We start from the raw sequence: 21,091 nt of genomic DNA on the forward strand, positions 1-21,091 counted from the left end.
CTATGAGTCAATTCCGACTCGATGGCACCTAACAACAACAACAACATTGGAATTCAACAGCTTTCTTTTTAAAAAGCCATGTAAATTTGAAATACTCCAACCAAACTTATTTATCAAATATCTTCAATATTGCCTGGCTACTGTTGCTGTTGTTTAGTGCCGCCACTTGGTTCTGACTCATAGTGACCCAGTATAGGGTTTGAGGAGTGACTAGTGAGTTTGAACTGCAGATCTCACATTTTGAACCAAGCCTTGCAGTCCAGTGCTTATCCTACAGCACCACACCAAGACTCTGAACTCTTCAAATGTGAAGTGAACTATTAATTGAAATGTTAATTGAAGTGAACTGAATTACTCTCACAACAGCTCTCTCTTCAGGCAAAATTTCAATGTCACTAACAAAAAACATGATGATTCAGAAGAAATCCATTCTTCTCTAGTATTAGAGCCATTTGTTCTGCTCTATAATGGATCTATTTGTATATGTACTGTTGTTAAGTGCCACTGAGTCGGTTCTGTCTCATAGCAAACCTGTATAGGGTCTCCAAGGCTTTACATCTTTGTGGGAGCAGAAAGCCTTATCTTTCTCCCACAGAAAAGGATGCTGTACAGATAAATGCTATCTACTCAACAATTTAAGGAGCTCTGGTAGCATAGTGGTTATGAGTTCCAGCTTCTAATCTCAAGGTCAGCAGTTCAAAACTACCAGCATTGCCATGATAGAAAAATGAGTTTTTTGCTCCCATAAAGATTTATAGCCTCAGAAACCCTATACAGGGTCACTATGTGTGGGAACAGACTTCACAGCACATAATCACCACCACTACCGTGCAGGGAGTCCTGGTGTGGGGCTGTGGGTTAATGTGTAAGACTGCAAAGCCATTTGAACTGCAAGGTCGGTGGTTAGAGCTCATCTGCTGCTCCTTGGAAACCCTACACAGGGTCTCTGTGGGTCAGAACTGACCCTACGGCACTTAACAATAAATCACGCAACAATTCAAGGCATGCAATTCTAAGTCCCTCTCTTTCCCCCTCCCCCAGGGATGATAGAAGGTGCTCTGGTAGCATAGTGGTTACAAATAGGGCTGCGAACCACAAGGTCAGCAGTTTGAAACTACCAGCTGTTCCATAGGAGAAAGATGAGGCTTTCTGCTCCCATAAAGATTTACAGCCTCAGGAATCCTGTACAGGGTCGCTATGAGTCAGAACCAACTTCAAGGCGCATAACCATAACCATGGATGATAGATTTCTGGTGTGGCGCTGTAGGATTAGCACAGACTGTGAACCACAAGGTCAGCAGTTCAAATCCACCAACTGCTTCTTGGAAACCCTGTACAGGGTCGCTGTGAGTCAGAACCAACTCAGCGGCACTTAACGGCAACAGGCATGATGGAAATAAAACAGTTCTGCTAAGCTGTGTATTAAGAGTATACAGCTGTATACTTACTACCCATTGCCTTTAAGTTGATTTTGACTTTTCCCGATCCTATTTGTTACTTGTTACTGCGTAGAACTGGGCTCTGTAGGGTTTTCTTGACTTGAATCTTTATAGAAGTCGATCACAAAACCTTTCTTCTGCACTACCGTTCGGTGAGCTCAAACCATCAACTTTTAGGTTAGTTGTTGTTGTTAAGTGCCATCGAGTCAATTCCAACCCACAGAGACCCTGTATAGGGTTTCCAAGGAGCAGCTGATGAGCTTGAAGCACCAACCTTGCCATTCAAATAACTTTGCAGTCTGATGCACTAGCTCACAGTGCCACACCAGGGTTCCTTTAGGTTAGTAGTTGAATATAAATGGTCTGTACCACCCAGGGACCTAAGATGACTTAGATGCCATGGAATGGCTTATAGCCACTCATAGTGACCCTATACACAACAGAACAAAACACTGTCTCATCCTGCAACATCTTCACAATGAAGAGAAACAACTGCAGACTTCCATTAAAAATCAGAATATGGAATGTACAAAGTATCAATTGAAAATTGGAAGCTGTCAAGTAAAGCAAATGGAAGAAATGAAGGAGGTAAACAGTTTAACAGAAATTTTCAAAGGGCAACTCAAGAAGACCAAGTAAAGTATTATAAGGCGATGTGCAAAGACCTATCTATGAAGATCCCAAAAGCTTTACTCCGTTGACATTATCATGGACAAGTCTACTTTAAGGAGGCAGCTCTTCACCAGTTGTACTTTGAGTGTCTTCCAAGCCGAGGGGATCATCTTATGGAACTGTATCTGACAATGTTCTGCTGGTATCCATAATGTTTTCATCTTCTGGTCCTAGATCTGATATGTTCCACTGTTATCCGTAATGTTTTCAGTAGCCAGCCTCTCCTTCTTCCTAGTCTAAGTCTAGAAGCTCCACTGAAACCTGTCCACCATGGGTGATCCTTAAAGTACCAGTGACAGTTTCCAGCATCACAGCAACAGGCAAGCCACCACAGTCCAACACATTGACAGATGAGTGGTGGTTAAGATGACTGTTGTTATTCTTGTTAAGTGCCATCCAGTTGGTTCCAACTAATACTGAGCCTAGATAGGGTTTCCAAAGAGCGAATGACTATGCAATCAAGTGCTTACCTTACAGCACCACACCAGCACTTCTAAGGTGACTACAGTTATTTAATTACTGTTAATTACTTATTTAATAACTACAGCTATTTAATGTGCTCTCATTTGTTAGAGAGAAATCATATTTACTGAGTTTATTATGTACCATGGAATCCTGATGTGGTGCTGTAGGATAAGCACTCAACTGCAAGATTGGTTTGAACCACAAGGTTGATGATTCAAACTCACCAGCTGCTCCTTGGAACTCTATACAGCATCACTATGAGTTGGCACTGGCTTGACAGCACTTAGCAACAACAACAACATTATGTAATATATACACACACACACACACACACCAGGAGTCCTGGTGTGGTGCTCTAGGATAAGCATTGGACCACAAAGTCGGTTTGAACTGCTGCAAAGTCGACAGTTCAAACTCACTAACTGCTCCTCGTAAACCCTATACAGGGTCGCTATGAGTCGGACCCAACTCAACAGCACTTACTAACAACAACAGTTATGTACCAAGTATGTTGTTGTTAGGTGCCATCAAGTCAGTACCGACTCAATAGCGACCCTATATACAACAGAACAAAACACTGCCCGATCCTGGGCCAACCTCACCGTTGTTGCCACACTTGTGCCCATTGATGCTGTCACTTTGCCAATCCATCTCGCTGAGGGTCTTCCTCTTTTTCTCTGACCCTCCACCCTACCAAACATGATATCCTTCTCCAGCGACTGTCCCTTCTGACAATATGTCTGAAGTTTGAGAGATGAAGTTTGGCCATCCTGGCCTCCAAGGAGCACTCTAGCTGCACTATACCAAGTATAGTGAAGCATTTTTTAGACATTAGCTTTTTAAAATTGTATAATAAGTAAATATTATTTAAGATGAGGGTTAAAGGGCTTAGAGAAGTTGCCTAGTAAATGTCAGAACCAAAAGTGCAGACCAAGCCAATCTATCTCCAAGCTCCCCACTTCCTACACTCAGCCTTATGAGGTTTTTTTGAATTTCTTTAAGGTGGCCATCAGAAGTTTGTAGATAAAGTTCAATGACCTACATATTAATCAGTGCCAGCTTAACTAAACAGAAGGCAATTATCTATGAGAAGTGATACAGCAGATGTCTGAAAGCATTTTGCTAGCCTTAACCTAATGTCTAAAATTCTTTTACTCGAGATTATTTGGAACTGTCATCACCCCTGCTAATTTTTTTTAATACAAATACTTCCCAAGAACACTTGGAATCATTTGTTCTTGTTAAAATGCAAATGCCTAGGAAGGGTAATAAACGGAGCCTTCTTTAGTAGCCAGTACTTTTATGTATATCAGATTCCTGATCCTTTTTTACAGGGTCTCCAGGAAGGTAAACATAGAAACCAGACACAACTCATAGCTGCAAGACATCTGGGTATAGCTCACATGAGCCAACGGCTACATTAGGCACGGGGAACAATTCTACATCCTTGATACTCCCAATGAAAATTATTCAACATTGGATGATAGCAGTCAAGCAAACTAGAAAAAAAAAAAAAACGGTCCGCGAACAATAATAAAATGAAATACAATTACCAAATAAGCTGTGAACAAACCGAGGGAACCAGGGAGGTAAAGTAAGAACAGTGACTGTTAGCATTTGCTCTGATGTCCCTATATTTCATTTTAGAAGCATAAATTCCCTGCATATGTATTATTTAATAAATGAAAAGTCTAATCTTTACTGTGTATGGTTCAATGTTTTAGTATTGCACAATATCAGTACTGCTACCCAAAGAAAGCTTATGAAAAGTGTAGTCTCAGGTTACACACAGCATCCCTGGGGTGAAGCGTTCCCTGGTACTCCCTGGCTTCAGAAAAAACAGCTGAAAAGGCCCTGTGTGGGATCCCAGCCTCCTACTAGCTCTTGGAATTGTAACACCCCCAGAGGGCTTTCAGTGGCTTCTAGTCCTCCCCTTAGTCAACAAAACCGTTGGAAAGCATATCTTATTGAATAGTTGCATTTCATATGTAGCTCTCTGGGCATTGCAACCAGCCCACAGTAATCATTCAATAAATTAAGAAGAAGAAAATAGAATTCTACCATGTCAATAATATCATTCCTTGTTCTTCAACTCTTAGCTCTAAGATGCAACTGAAAAAAACTAAACAAAACAAAACAAAAACAAAAAAACTTTTCAAAATGATAGTTGTTCAATCCCACTTCTTAAAGGAGAAGAACTGAAGACCTAGAGAAGTTTACCCAGGATACGAGCTGGGTTTACTGCCCAAATCTGCATCCTCTCAGTCCAGCGTTCCTTGCACAATAACTACGCATCAAAAATAAGCCATATGTTTTCAATAGGCAGCAGCAGACCTGCCCACTATATGCAAATATGAGAATAAGTCCAAAAGTATGGCTACTAGAGGTTTAGTTCATACACACATAGGTTTATTCCAAATAAAATGTGTTTAAACATGTCTGTGATTAGTGGATGACTGCAGACAGTTTCTTGCAGTAACATACTTGTCTTTATTCTTGTTAAGTGTCCTTCAAAAAAAAGTCCCATCTATTCTGAGGGGATCTGCTGGGCCAGTTAACGTCAGAGCAGAGATCAGCTAAGAAGGTTATGGTGACTTGTTTTTTTGGATGTCCAAGGAGTCATCTTGATAGATTTTCTTGAAGGAGCAATGACAATCATGGGGGCTTATTAGAACAAATTTCAGGAAAATTGAAAATTGCACTGATGAGAAGAAAGGCCAGAAATGTTGCACTGAGAAAATTTTTTTTTACCTATAACAACAATGCACTGACTCATTCTTCGAGGTTAACAAGGTCCCATGCTTGTCCTACAAGAATTTCATTTGGAAACCTTATCCCATGTACCTACAGCCCTGATCTTGACCTTTTCAGACTTATTTTTGTTCCCCAAACTCAAAGAATGTTTAAAAGGAACTCGATTGGTGTTCTTCCTTCCAGAAGTGTGCAGGCATTCCATAGGGCTTCTGGGTTGCCATGTACTTCAAGCCTGGAACAATGGTGTGCATTACATGTGTCATCATCCCACTTCCATTCTGTTGTTGTTGTTGTTGTTAAGTGCCGTTGAGTCGGTTCCAACCCATAGCGACCCTGTACAGGGTTTCCGAGGGTGTAAATCTTTACAGGAGTAGAAAGCCTCATCTTTCTCCCGCGGAGCAGCTGGTAGTTTTGAACCGCTGACCTTAAGGTTCGCAGCCTGATTCGTAACCACCAAGCTACCAGAGCTCCTTCTACAAAAATTCCTGAGCTATGTATGTGCCCTCTGATCTCCCCTTCTTTTAGTCATCTATGATCTAGAAAAGGTCTGTCTACAAGAATCCAGTATGAAAAAAAAGCAAAGGAAACTAAAAAAGTACAGACATAAATGGATCACCAACAAAAGACCAATAGAAATTTCAGATAAAAAGAAAGACTAAAACAATTTTTCCAGAGAATTTCATTATTTTAAAAAATGGATCTGATAATAAGATGCACCTTTGTAATTCTCTCTGACCTTTTTCTCTGAAACTAGAATTCAAAACAGAATTCAATATTTCCCTAATATCAATCAGGAAATGGTAATGCAGTGGTTCTAAACGATAAGCATTGGGCTTCAAACCACAAGGTCTGAGGTTCGAGCCCACCAGCTGCTCCGCAAGAGAAAGATGAGGCTTTCTGCTCCCATGAAGATTTAAAGCCTCTCAGAAACCCTACATAGGATCGCTATGAGTCAGGACCGACTCAATGGAACTTAACAACAACAATCAGGAAATACATAGTATTTATATTTAAAATGTACTTAGTTTGATCATTCCTAAGTTTCTTTTTCATTTAAGGAGCTTCCTTTTTTATTAACACAGTTGTAATAATGTGAATAAATAGAAGGCTGTGCCAGTAAGTAAAATAAAATAAAAGGAATGCAATTTGAGTCTCTGGAGGATGCCAAAAATGATGCTTTGATGTGGTGTAAATCTAAGAGCTCAGTATTCTTTAGGAAGGGTTTTGTTGTTGTTAAGTGCCATGCAGTGTAAACTGACCTTGTGGTCCAGTGCATTATCCTGCAGCCACAAGGGTTAGAAAGATGGAAACCCTGCCTTCAGATGTGTAGACACCTAGGTGAAGGATAGGTTGAGAAACAACAGCTTCACATTTTGATATTTTTGTTTAACAAAGTGTGCTAAGATTTTTTTTTAGCAATACTTTTTGACTCATTCTCATTCGGTTGGCCCTCTATAATCTGTGGGTTTTATATCCATGGATTCAACAACCACGGATTGAAAATGTTTTTTAATTCTAGAAAGTTCCAAAAAGAAAAACTTGAATTTGTCATGTGCTGAGCATGATACTAAGCCCATCTCCTTCCAGCACTGCGTGTTTGTTCTGTTCACCTCACATTTCATTCATTTAATACTTGTATTGGACGCATCCTTTGTTTCCGTGGGGGAAAAAATGGCTCCTAAAAATCAATTCAGTAATCAAAGTATCCCTCAAAGGCTAAGAGGAAGCATAAAGTGCTATTTACATAGCATTCAGACTATATTAGGTATTACAAATAGAGATAACGTAAAACATAAGGGAGGATGTGCATAGGCTATATGCAAAGACTATGCCATTCTATATAAGGGACTTGGGCAACTGCAGATTTTGGTACCTACGGAGGGTACTGGAACCAATCTCCTGTGGTTATTCAAAGATGACAGTGCATTTCTGCAGACAAGGAAGGCAAACAAATATGATAGTGTCCATTGAGAGAAGGCTCCCTATTACATATTTCCTGAAGTCCGTGTTATACAGTCTAAGTGAAAAGCTGTTAAAATACTTCTCTGGTACACTTAACGAAGCTCTTTATAGGTTCCAACATTAAGCAAAGCTATTCCAAATTGTTCTCTGATAGACTAAGTGATTCTGAAGTTCTCTCATACTCATAACAGAAAATGCGTGTCATTCTCTTCATTAAAAAGCACTGAAGTATAAGACACAGATCTTGAGCATGGGGTGTTTGTAATTTGTGCAGTGAGATGGAGCAGACATGTGAAAAGAGAATGAAATCAGTTGTTATCAAGTTGGCTCCAACTCATAAGGACTCCATGTGTGTCAGAGTAGAAACTTGCCCCATAGGGTTTTCAATGGCTTAAGTTTTGGAACTAGATCATCAAATCTTTCTTAGGAGTCTCTGAGCAGCCTCAAATATCTATTTACCCCAAAACAATTGAAATCAGGAATAAAAACAGAAACCTGCACATCAAAGGTCAATGTTGTTGTTGTTGTTGTTGTCAGGTGCCATCAAGTCGGAACCGACTCATAGCGACTCCATGCACAGCAGAACGAAACAATGTTCGATCCTGGGCCAACCTCACCACCGCTGCCACCCCCGAGTCCATCAATGATGCCACCTGGCCGATCCATCTCGTTGGAGGTCTTCCTCTTTTTCTCCGACCCTCCACCCTACCCAGCATGACATCCTTCTCCAACGATTGTTTCCTCCGGACTACATGTCCAAAGTAGGAGAGACGAAGCTTAGCCATCCTGGCCTCCAAGGAGCACTCTGGCTGCACTTCTTCCAAAACAGATCTATTGGTTCTTTTGGCAGTCCATGGCACCCTCAGTATTCTCCTCCAACACCACAACTCAAAGGCATCAATTCTTCTACGATCCTCTTTATTCACTGTCCAGCTTTCGCATCCATATGAGGCTATTGAAAACACAATGGCCTGGGTCAGGCGCACCCTAGTCCTCAAGCTGACATCTCTGCTCTTCAATACTTTAAAAAGTTCCTGTGCAGCAGATTTGCCCAGTGCAATACGTCGTCTGATCTCTTGACTGCTACTTCCGCGAGTGATATCAACAATCGCGGAAGGTCAATGTAGACGATTCATAATAGCCAACAACATATATAAATAACCTAAATGTCTAACTGTAGATGAACGGTTAAACAAAACGTGGTCTATACATACAACAGAATGGTTTGAGTCACAAGGTCGGGGGTTCAGGCTCACCAGCCACTCCTCGGAAACCCTATACAGGGTCACTGTGGGTCAGAACCAACTCCACAGCAGTTAACAATAACAACATAAAGAGAATAGACTCTTGGTGTGGCACTGTAGGATCAGCACTGGACCACAAGGTTGGCAGTTCAAACCCATCAGCTGCTCCTCTGAAACCCTATACAGTGTTGCTTTGAGTAGGAACCGACTGAAAGGCACTTAACAGCAATAACAACATAAAGAGAAATGAAGACCTACTACATACTATTACTAAAATGAATCTTGAAAACCCTATGCTGAGTGAAATAAAGTGGGCCTACAAGGACAACTATTGCATGATTCCACTTATATGAATCAGAAAAATATACAGAGATCCTGGTGTGACACTGTAGGATAAGCACTGGACTACAAACTGCAGGGTTGGTGGTTCAAACTTACCAGCCACTCCTACGAAACTCTACTCAGGGTCACTATGAGTCAGAACCACTTAACAACAACAACAAAGCTTATTAGTGGTTGAGATAGAAGAAAGTGGAAACTGAGGGTTCATTGCTTACAGGACATTGAATTTCTATTTATGGTGTTAGAAGAATCATACGGAAAAGGATAGAAGCAATAGTTGTACAATATAATGAACAAAATCAATGTCACTGACTTGTATGTGTACAAATTATTAAATTGATAAATGCTTTGTTATATATATATATCTTTACCACAATTTAAAAACATGTAAAGGTAACAAGCACAAAGTTAAATGTATTCTAAATGCAAATGAGAAGAACAAAATATAAGACTACAGGATTTCTAAGAAGTCTTCCGAAAAGTTGGAAAATCTAAATACAAACATCTCTGAGTATACCTGAACGATAACCACCATGGTGATTATGATTCAAAAATATAAATATTCAGCAGGTACGAAATCAACACTGTATGCCTCAATTTATATGCTAGTGGAATACCATGAGATTCCAAGTCATCAGGAAGAAATTATTCTAAGACTTGACTCAAACTATACTAAGACTTGAAATGAATTATATAAATGGCCCTAGCAACTTATCCCACACAAAATGACTATATTGAAATATACATATAAACTTCAAATATGTGTGCTTTGTTAAAATACATATTTATACCAATTTTTTTTTTTAGCTTCACAGACTATCGGAGTAAAAACAACAACTTAGCAAAAGCACTTATTCTCTAGCTGTTTCATTCTCTCTTCCAACATCCTTAGGAATGGTTTCCGTCCTATGCTTGAATACCTCCAGTGATGGGGAAAAAACTACATGAGGTACTTTTGTTTGTCTTTGGACATTCATCTATTTCATTCTACATAAAAGCAATATAAGTCTCAATGGGTAGGTTTTCAATAGGAAAAGAGCAAGTCAGATGTTTCCTAAATAGCTATAGAGGTCTATACAGCTATAGACTTTTCTTTTGCTCAGTGACACAGATAAATTGCAGTAGTCAGTAAGCCTCTGCAATACCATTCCTACTAATGAACATGCTCTTCAGGAAAATCACAAGAGAAATTAAGCAATATACAGAAAACCACAGCTATGTGAGAATTCAGTAAAACTACCTTGGAGACGATCTAGTCTTTTCTAATTCTACAGTACCTATAGTCATTTGTAACATTAAGAATGTTTCTGTGGCAGTATAAAGAGCCTAATCTACCAGTAAACACCCATTTACTGCCAATGGATTCTACCTACTGTGGTCAAAAGCATACCTTTTGGAAAAATGTTAAGCTGCTGCTATTTAAACAAAAAGGGTCTCTAGCTAGTTCATGCTGCATTAAATGTTCAATCACAGTTGAGTTTGATTATATTTGACTATTTGCCCCATTATCAAGATTTTTGAGTTATGTATACAATCAACATTCCATACAAACATAAGCTCATGCACAACTAACTGATTAAGAAATCACTTTGTTTGCTATCAATGTATTAAAATAGTAGCACAATTAAATCAACTAAATTAGGATTATTTCTATCTACAACCACCACCAAAGGGCAAAAGCAGGATAAAGTATTACCAGAAAAGGATAAGGTTATCTGTCGCTTGGCTCTTACCACTTGACCAGCCGACTATATCCTTGCTGTATCTCTGGAGTACTGCAGAAGATGGGCTTTCCAACTCACCTGTATTTTGAAAATGACACCCACAAATTCAACTTTCACCAAAAACTCACTTAATTCTCCATAATTTGAATTGTCCTTGGGAGGAATATTCTAAGACCACAACCCTTTACAGTAGAATTAGAAGGGTGTGGACTCTATCCATAGTAGCTGCTCACTGAGTATGTGGCTCAGAGAATTCTGACAATGCTACTCAGTAGTGGTCACAGAGATGAGTAGGACACAAGAGGTTACTGTACAATCCTGTAGCAAGCTCAGAAAAATGATGCTGAGCCCTCCCAAACATCAATCTTGTATTCTTTCACACTGCCAACACAACTATGGCCTGGATCCATCCCAGTGGTTGTTGCTAATTTACAGGTTTCTTTAGGCATACTGGACAATGACTTCTCTGCCACATTTTTTAAAAGCCCCATTTCAAAGTACTTTGACATGTATTATTGACAGCACAGCAGTACATGGTAGAGAACCTTCTCTTGGGAATGTATCATAGCAGGGAGATTAATACAGGGTCAGGAAACAGCCCTCCAGTGTACATATGTGTATGAATGCATACGAGAGGGGGAGGTGAGGGTGTGATTGGAGTGTGGAGCAGATTAGGAGGAAAAACAGTTAAGCAATAAAAACAAAGATCACTGAAAGAAGAGAGTGGGGAAGATCCGAGGTACACCAGGAGTAAATGAGATGTGAGCGGGAATAACCGCAGAGTTTTAAACCATACTTTACACTTCTGAACTAGACCTTCATTTCAGACATAGTGTAGTGTCTTTGTTTTCTTTTTGAAAGTTGGAAATTTGAGAAAGTGAACCCAAAAAGCAGTCGACACCACTTCTTCTTATCAGTGAAAATTATAAAGCAAGGGAGCTCTGGTAACGTAGTGGTTACAAATCGGACTGCGAACCACAAGGTCAGCAGTTCGAAACTACCAGCTGTTCCACGAGAGAAAGATGAGGCGTTCTGCTCCTGTAAAGATTTACAACCTCAAAAACCCTGTACAGGGTCACAATGAATCGGAACCAACTCCACAGTACTTAACAACAACAAATATATAAAGCACAAGATTTTACTCCCTACAGTTTCAGGTAAGAAAAACAGAAAAGAGTAAAATCCTCACTGAGTTGAAGCTTGACTTCTTCTGAGAACCAAGAAGACTGTTGACAGACAGGGAAGGAGAGAAACAGAGGAGTGAGGAAGTAGGAGTCCCAAGGGACAACATCTCTGGCCAGAGGACCAGAAAGTAAAGAAGGGTAAGGAAAGCATTCACTACCCTAGCATCTGTTCAGGCAAGGTTTTTCAGATAATGGTATTTCCCAAGAAATGAATAATCAAAATCCTCAGGAATGGCAAAAAAAAAATCATTCTGGAATAGTCTGAGACTGCCAATGAATACCCATACTCATAGTTAGAAAGTGCAGAGTTTCACTTGTAAGGTCACCTGGGGTTTGAAGATTGTGGTCACCAAATATTGTACAGTATTATTTCTATGAGTAAAATTCAGAGCACAGCATATTAGCTCTGGTTACCACTCAAATGTTCCAAAGTCTCCTTACATTTACTCCAAGGCACTCTCAGAAGATGTCTTATTGGCTTATTTCCCAAGAGAAAAGGTATAGGTTTTGTGTTTAAAATGTTTTCTATTGGTCCCTGTCTGGTTTCCTGAGAAGCAAGAAGCAAGAAATACAAACCAGATGTAGAAGTCTGGGTCTTTTAAGTATCTGACCCAGATATCATGAAATTCTATAGACTGTTGAAATTAGAATCAAGCACAGACATGACAGAAATGTGGCTGCAAATTTAGCATGATTAAAAACATTTTATTGAAATGTAAAAATTCAGTATTTCAAGACAAGTGTACGGCAAACTACTAGGTACACTAATTAAAATTCCGGTGTTTTATTTAACACAGCTAAAAATATAAGTGAACATGCATGATCCAGTGAGGAAAAAATTTCAAGGCAAATGTCATCACTAAGTTATGGTTTTGGGGCCATAGCAGATGTGGAATCTGCCTGAGATTCATCTAAAAATATTCATTAAGGTTTTTGCTAGAAGAAAAGCAGCATTACTTGCTTGGAGTGGTCTACAATTACACCTGAATTCCCTCCGTGAAGAACAAAGCAGACGATACTGGAAATATCTGCAAATGTGTACTACACATCATTTGAAAACCAGCCTTAACACTCTTTCTCCAATAACTGAGCACTGCTCCGAAAATAGGCCAGTTTCAGGTAAGCAAACGAAGCCTGGTTTGCACAAAATATCAAATAGTATGCACTGATTTAAAGAAACTCAGAACTCAACTCTGACTCTAGCTAGCTCCTAAGAATGAGCTCTAAGAATATCCACAGAACAAAACCAGAAATGAGTTTTTTCAGTGTTTGGATTTTTAACATATTGAGTTACTGTAATTGTACAGTAAATTTATAACTGCTCACTGACCAGCCCTTTCAAGAAATGTACATTTAAAATCACAGCCGATAAATCTGCTATCTTGTCCATAAGGGAAAACTAAAACTACCCCTACCCAAAAGCCACTTAGTAGGATCCTGAACATCACAAGTCACACTTACTGAATTTTTCCTCAGCTCTTGAGAATGGAAAGCAGCAAAGCTGGCCCATGGCACTGGTGCTGTATTTCTTTACCGGGATTTTCCTCCGTGGGTACCCCAGATAGAAACTGCAGGTTATTTATTGCACGGGTCTGCGAGCACGCCCCGCCTATTTCACTCCGTGGAGCAGTACTGAGAGCATGAAACGCAGAGCACAAGTCAGCGGGGAGAAAGGAAAGAGGAATTCACTGCGGTGAGCGCAAAGGCTCCACCTCCCAGTCTTCCAGTCCAATGCAACTGCTCTGTTTGGGGCTGGCAGTCAGTGGAAGAAGTGGCCATAAGCTAGCCAGATTCTCACCAAACTCTGCGCCCTCCGCATTAGACACATATCATGTGTGTATGTGGCGATCTGTATGTATCTTTAAGAAAGGTAACTGAGAACGACCCACCCACAGTGAGCCCGTTCTCCTATGGACAAATACAGTAGTTCCACAAGGAAATTCAAACCCCCCAAATCTTAGTTTTCTGCCAGCTATTTAAAGAGGAAGAGCCTTCTTTTATTCCCCAGGATATCTCTGTTTATTTGTTTGATGAATAGGGATATCAGGCATTGCACATCACTGAAAACATAAGTATGAAGTACCATCAATGACCTGGACAAATTACAAGAACAACAGAAATGACAGGGAAAATGGGGAGAAGAAAAGGTATGGTTGTTATTTGTACTTTACAGCATAGCTTTTGAACTGCTTTGTTTACCAACTAAAGCATTAATCAATACCATGAATTTTGAAATTGCAGCTTCAAACATGTCAACAGCCTAGAAAATTCCCCAAATCTAGAAGCATCACTGACAAAAAGATCAGGGATAGGACTTCTGTTTGACTGAAACCACAAGGTGGCTGAGGAAATCCAAGGGCAGCAAAAAACAAATTTCAAGAGGCAATCTGTTTTGAACTTCAGGATTGGAAACAACTGTTTTCTTGGAACTGTTTAAAATCTGTTAGCTTTTCTAGGGAATCGTCTTCCTTTATGATAGGTAGGAATGAAAGATTGCTCTTAGTGTTAGAAATTCCCTCCAAATTCTTACTTTACTCCTCTCCTTCCCAGATAGACACACACCTATTCATCAGGAGCTGGGTGGACAGAGCATCAGTGTAAGGAAAACTTCCCATGACTCTGAATGCAATATTTCTATTTTAGTGCTAAACAAAAGGATAATTTAGAAAAGTAAAAATAAGCAATTTTATAAATTGTATTAGAGTCCTGGTATGGCATCATAGTATAAGCATCAGACTGCTAATTGGAAGGTAGGTGGTTCAAACTCACCAGCCACCCTTGAAAGCCCTGTACAGATTCATTATGAGTGTGAATCAACTCTATGGCACTTAACAGCAACAACAAATATGTATGTTGTAGTTTTGCAAAATCCACGTGCTTAAGAAAGCCCTAAAATCTTTTCAATAGTCTTTTTTCAGAAGAATTATCCTTAAATTACATTCACTTTTTCAGAACACATACAAATTTAAATATTTTATTTTTTATTTTGCCTTGATTTATTTTTTATTTTGCCTTGATTTAAAGTGGACGCTATCATAAAATTAACATTACAATCTTACGTCAAATTTTACTTTTACAAATATATACAGCTTATTTTTTTTCAGCATATCAATTGACAACAATTTTCCAATACTATTCCATTTGTTGTTAAGTGCCATCGAGGCAGTTCCGACCCATAGCGACCCTGAACAGGGTTTCCGAGGCTGTAAATCTTTACATTACTGCCTCTCAAAAGGAGCTCTGGTAGTGTAGTGGTTATGAATCGAGCTGTGAACCTTAAGGTCAGCAGTTCAAAACTACCAGCTGGTCCGCGGGAGAAAGATGAAGCTTTCTGCTCCCATAAAGATTTACAGCCTCGGAAACCCTGTACAGGCTCACTATGGGTCGGAACCAACTCCAAGGCACATAACAACATAACAACAACAACAAACTGCCTCTCAAATTCATCAACACATGCATGAATACAGATACATTTTAAAAATACAAAATAAAATTCTGCATATAAATGCAAAATAGTCCTAAAAGCAAGAATATAATAAGAGACTTATTAGGATGAGAAATAAATGCTCAATAGTCTTCGTAGTTGTTATTGTTAAGTACCTTTGAGTCAGTTTAGACTCATTGTGAGCATATGCACAACAGAATGAAACACATCCTACAACATCCTCACAACTGTTGTTACATTTAAGCCCACTGCTGTTGCCACTACATCAATACATTTCATTGGAGGTCTTCATTGATTTCGATGACCCTATACAGTTTACCAGTACTCCTCCAGGGACTGACCCCTCCTGACAATCTGTCCCATGTAGGAGAGGGGAAGTCTCGCCATTTAGGCTTCTGAGGAGCTTTCTGGCTGTACTTCTTCCAATACAAATTTGTTTGTTCTTCTTTTGATATTTGTGATCAACACCATTACCCAAATGCATCATTTCTTCTACAGTCTTCCTTACTCATTGTCCAACTTTCATATGCATATGATGTGACTGAAAATACCATACCTTGGGTCAGGTACACCTTAGTCCACAAACTGGCATTTTTGCTCTTCAACACTTTAAAGAGGTCTTGTGCAGCAGAATTGTCTAATGCACTATGTCCTTTGATTTCTTAACTACTGTTTCCACGATGTTGGTAGTGAATCCAAGCAAAATATAAAGCCTTTGACAACTTCAATTTTTTTCTCCATTTATCATGATGTTATTTATTGGTCCCATGGTAAGGATTTTTGTTTTCTTTACAGTGAGGTGCAACCCATACTGATCTTCATCAGTAAGTATTTTAAGTCTTCTTCACTTTAAGAAGCAAGGTTGCATAAATGTGCATATCACAGGTTGTTAACAAACCTTCCTCCATTCCTGATACCAAGTTCTTTTACATATAATCCAGTTTCTTGGATTATCTACTCAGAATACAGATTGAATAAATACAGTGAAAGAATACAACCTGGCACACAACTTTCCTGATTTTAAACAATTCAGCATCCCCTTATCCTGTTTGAACGACTGCCTCTTGGTCTATGCATAGGTTCCTCATAAGCAAAATTAAGTGTTCTAAAGTATATATTCTTTGCAATGTTGTCCATGGTTATCAAGATCCACACAATAGGAAGCCTTTGCATAGTCAATAAAGCACAAATAAGCATCTTTCTGGTATTCTCTGTTTTCCATCAAGATCTATTTGATATCAGTAATGATATCTCTATTTCATGTCCTTGTCTGAATCTGGCTTCAGCCTCTGAAGTTCCCTGTTGCAATGATGCAGTCATTTTTAAATGATCTTTACCCAAATTTTACTTGCATGTGATATTAATGATATTGTCTGATGAGTTCCACATTCTGTTGGGTCACCTCTCTTTGGAATGGGCACCATCAGTTGGTCAGGTAGCTGTCTTCCAAATAGATGAGTGAGTGCCTCCAGTGCTGCATCAGTTTGTTGAAAGATTTCAATTTGAATTCCGTCAATTCCTGGAGCCTGTTCTTTATCAATGCCTTCAGTATACCTCGGGTTTCTGTAAGTAAAATTGGCTCTTGATCATATATGCTACCTCTTGAACACCGATCATTTCTTTTTGGTACCATGATTCTGAGTATTCCTTTCATCTTCTTTTGATGCTTTCTGCATCAGCCAATGTTTTGTTAGGTGCCGTTGAGTCAGTTCTGACTCATAGAGACCTTATGCACAACAGACATGAAACACTGGCTGATCCTGAGCCACCTTTACAATTGTTATTAAGCTTGAGCCCATTGCTGCTGCCACTGTGCCAATCCATCTCATTGGGGTCTCCTTCTTTTTCACTGACCCACTGTACCACATATGATGTCCTTCTCCAGGGTCTGGTCTCTCCTAATAATATGTCCCAAGTATGAGAGACACAGTCTGGACATCTTGGCTTCTAAGGACATTCTGGTTATACTTCTTTAAACACAGATTTGTTATTTCTTTCTGGCAGTTAACGGTACTTTTAAGGTTCTTCTCTAACACCGTGACTCAAAGGCATCAATTCTTCTACAGTCTTCTTTATTCACTGAGCAACTGTCACATGCATATGAGGCTACTGAAAACACAATGCCTGGGTCACCTTTGAACTCAAACTGGTATCTTTGCTCTTGAACACTCTAAAGAGTCTTGTGCAATAGATTTGATTCATGCAAAATGGTGCTGGGTTACTTGACTTGCTTCCATGAGAGGTAATGGTGGAACAAAGCAAAATGAAGTCTGACAATTACAATCTTTTCTCCATTTATCATGGTATTATTGATTGGTCCAATTGTGAGGATTTTTGTTTTCTTTCTATTGACGTGCAACCCATACTGAAGGCTGTGGTCTTTGATGTTCATCAGTAATTAAGTATTTTAAGTCCTCTTCGCTTTCAGAAAGTAAGGTTGTATCATTTGCATATCACAGATTGTTAATGAGCCCGCCTCCAATCCATTTGCCACATTCTTCTTCATATCATCCAACTTCTCAGATTATTTGTTCAGCAAATAGATTGAATAAATATGGTGATAGAATGCAGCCCTGGCACACACCTTTCCTGATTTAAGCCATACTATGTCTCCTTGTTCTGTTCAAACCAAAGCCTCTTGATCTGTTCACAGGTTCCTCATGAGTCCTTCAATATTGCAGTTGATGCTTGAATTTTTTTCCTCAGTTATTTCAGTTTGAGAAATGCTGAACATTACCTTCCACTTCGGTTTTCTAACTCCAGGTCTTTATACATTTCATTCTAATACTTGACTTTGTCTTTTCGAGCTGCTCTTTGAAATCTTCTGTTCAACTATTTTAACTCCTCATTTTTTTCATTTGCTTTAGCATCTCTATGCTGGAGACCAAGATTCAGAGTCTCTTTTGTCATCCATTTGGTCATTGTCTTCTTTTTTGTTTTCTTAATGACTTTTTGCTTTCATGTCATTCCACAACTCTTTGGTCTTCAGTCATTAATGTCTAATGCCTCAAAACTGTTCTTCAGAAGATCTCTAAATTTAGGTGGGATGTGTTCAAGATCATACTTTGCTCTTGTGGATTTGTTTTAATTTTCTTCAGCTTCACCCTGAACTTACATGTGAACAATTGATGGTCTATTCCACAATCTGTCCCTGGCCTTGTTTTGGATGATGATACTGAGCTTTTTCACCGTCTATTCCCACAGATGTCAGTCACTTTCATTCCAGTATATTCCATATGCTGAGGTACAGATGTAGCCTTCTGTGTTTTTAAAATAGATATTTGCAATGAATAAGTCATTTTTTTTGTTGTTGTTGTTGTTGTTAAATGCTATTGAGTCGGTTCTGACCCATAGCAACCCTGTAAAGAGTTTCTGAGGAGCAGCTGGTGAACTTGAACCATCAATCTTGCAGTTCAAAAGCTCTGCAATCTGGCCTGTTAACCCACAGCACCACACCAGGACTCCGAATAAGTCATTGTTGTTGTTGTTGTTGTTGTTATCTGCCATGGAGTCAGTTCCAACTCATAGTGACCCTATACAGGGTTTCCAAGGCTGTAAATCTTTACGGAAGCAGAAAGCCTCATCTGGTAGTTTCGAACTGCTTACCTTGTGGTTCACAGCCCAATTTGTAACCACTACGCTATCAGAGCTCCTTTGAATAAGTCATTGTTGTTGTTGTTGTTGTTGTTGTTGTTAGTTGCCATCAAGTTGGTACTGACTCATAGCGACCTTATGCACAGCAGAAGGAAACACTGCCCAATCCTGGGCCAACCTCACTACTGTTGCCACACTTGAGTCCACTGATGCTGCCACTTGGCCAATCCATCTTGCTGGGGGTCTTCCTCTTTTTCTCTGACCCTCCACCTTACCAAACATGATATCCTTCTCCAGTGACTGGTCCCTCCTGACAATATGACCGAAGTATGAGAGACAAAGTCTGGACATCTTGGTCTCCAGAGAGCACTCTGGCTGCACTTCTTCCAAAACGGATCTATTGGTTCTTTTGGCAGCCCATGGCACTTTCAATATTCTCCTCCAACACCATAACTCAAAAGCATCAATTCTTCTACGGTCTTCCTTATTCACTGTCCAGCTTTCACATGCATATGAGTTTATTGAAAATACCATGGCTTGGGTCAGGCACACCTTAGTCTTCTTTTGCTCTTCAACACTTTAAAAAGGTCTTGTGCAGCAGATTTTCCTAATGCAATACATTGTTTTGATTTCTTGACTGCTGCTTCCGTGAGTGTTGATAGTTGATCCAAGAAGAATGAAGTCCTTGACAACTTCAATCTTTTCTCTGTTGATAAGAATGTTGTTTATTGGTACAGTGGTGAGGATTTTTGTTTTCTTGACATTGAGATGCAATCCATAACAAAGGCTGTGCTCTTTGATCTTCATCAGTAAGTGTTTTAAGTCCTCTTCACTTTCAGCAAGCAAGGTTGTATCATCTGCATATCGCAGGTTGATTATCTGTACAGAGCTTATCCTACAAACGATTTTATATGTTTTATTTTCAGTTGATTATTTGTTGAAATAGTATCATGGGGGACAAATACATAACATGAAGTGGATAGAGTTCACACAAAAATGTTTTCATCAGGGCTTTGCATTTTAGGAGGAAACCTTTTTGTTTGGACGCTAGACACACAAGCATTAACACAAAATGGCAGCTAGCAAGGTAGAAAATTAGAAGAGGAATTGAGATGCTAGCTGGCACTAAAAAGATTTATGTGCAGCCATAGGTAAACCTGTTCTCTTCATGTCCTCTGGTCAAATACACACACACTCTGAAAATGAGGACTACCAACACGGTAACACCAAATTAAAGCTTCAAAAGGAACTGGCTATAATTTTAAGATGAAGATATCAAAACTCTGAGAAAAAGACCAAAGTTATATAATTATTAATATCTGACAGAGGATCTGGACACAAACCCATGGCTTTGTTAATTCTAAAGGTTTTTGTCACTACACCTAAGTTGTTGTTGTTAAATACTGTTCACTTCAGTCCTGATTCATAGCGAAAATGTATGGGGTTTCTGAAGAGTGGCTAGTGAGCTTGAACCACCGACCTTGCAGTTCAAATCCACCTTGCAGTCCACTGTTTTAATCCACATTGCCACATCAGGATTCCCAATGTAGGTGGTTGTAAAATACTAGGAGCCACTAAGTTTCCTTCATGAGGAGTGTTTATTGCAATATTTCTTTTTATTAACACAAAAAAGAATGCTTAAAATAATTATTCACTGGTCACTGGTGGCGCTATAGTATAAACACTGCTAACCACAATGTCCACAGTTCAAACCCAACAGCCAGTCCTCGTGAGAAAGATAAGGTTTTCTACTGACAAAAAACAAGATTCCAGGAATTGATGGAAGACAAACTGAAATCTTTCACCAAACTAATGAAGCACCAGAGGTGCTCACTCACCTATACCAAGAAATCTGGAAGACAGCTACCTAGACAAATGATTAAAAAGAAATCTATATGTGTATCCATTTCAAATAGAGACGACTCAACAAAATGTGGAAATCATCAAATAATATCATTAATATCACATGCAAGTAAAATTTTGCTAAAGATAATGAAAACATAGCTACAGCAGTACCTTGGCAGGTAACTACCAAAGGTTCAAGCCAGATTCAGATGAGAACATGGTATGAGGGATATCATTGCTGATGTCAGATGAATCATGGCTGGAAGCAGAGAATACCAGAAAGATGCTTACCTGTGCTTTATTAATTATGCTAAGGCTTTCAATTATGTGGATCATGACAAGCTGTGGACAACACTGCAAAGAATAGGTATTCCAGAACATTTCACTGTACTCATGAGGAACCTGTGGAGTACTAGTGTGG

At 39.3% G+C, this 21,091-nt stretch overlaps 2 protein-coding genes across 2 annotated transcripts in view; both read right to left on the reverse strand.

Moving 5' to 3' along the window:
• Window positions 1-13,296, reverse strand: part of LOC102829509 (A-kinase anchor protein 7 isoforms alpha and beta-like) — a 46,599-nt gene extending 33,303 nt beyond the window's left edge. Inside the window, exons 1-2 of the mRNA XM_006834666.1 lie at window positions 13,248-13,296; window positions 10,612-10,680 (exon numbers count right to left, since the gene is read on the reverse strand). Coding sequence (XP_006834729.1) covers window positions 10,612-10,680; window positions 13,248-13,296 — 118 coding nt within the window. The remainder of the gene's footprint in view (window positions 1-10,611; window positions 10,681-13,247) is intronic.
• The window catches only part of AKAP7 (A kinase (PRKA) anchor protein 7), a 183,812-nt gene that overhangs the window by 34,646 nt on the left and 128,075 nt on the right, over window positions 1-21,091 (reverse strand). The gene's annotated exons all lie outside the window — the stretch shown is intronic.

The sequence above is a fragment of the Chrysochloris asiatica genome, unplaced genomic scaffold, assembly GCF_000296735.1.
Source record: "Chrysochloris asiatica unplaced genomic scaffold, ChrAsi1.0 scaffold00013, whole genome shotgun sequence".
NCBI classification, from domain to species: Eukaryota; Metazoa; Chordata; class Mammalia; order Afrosoricida; family Chrysochloridae; genus Chrysochloris; species Chrysochloris asiatica.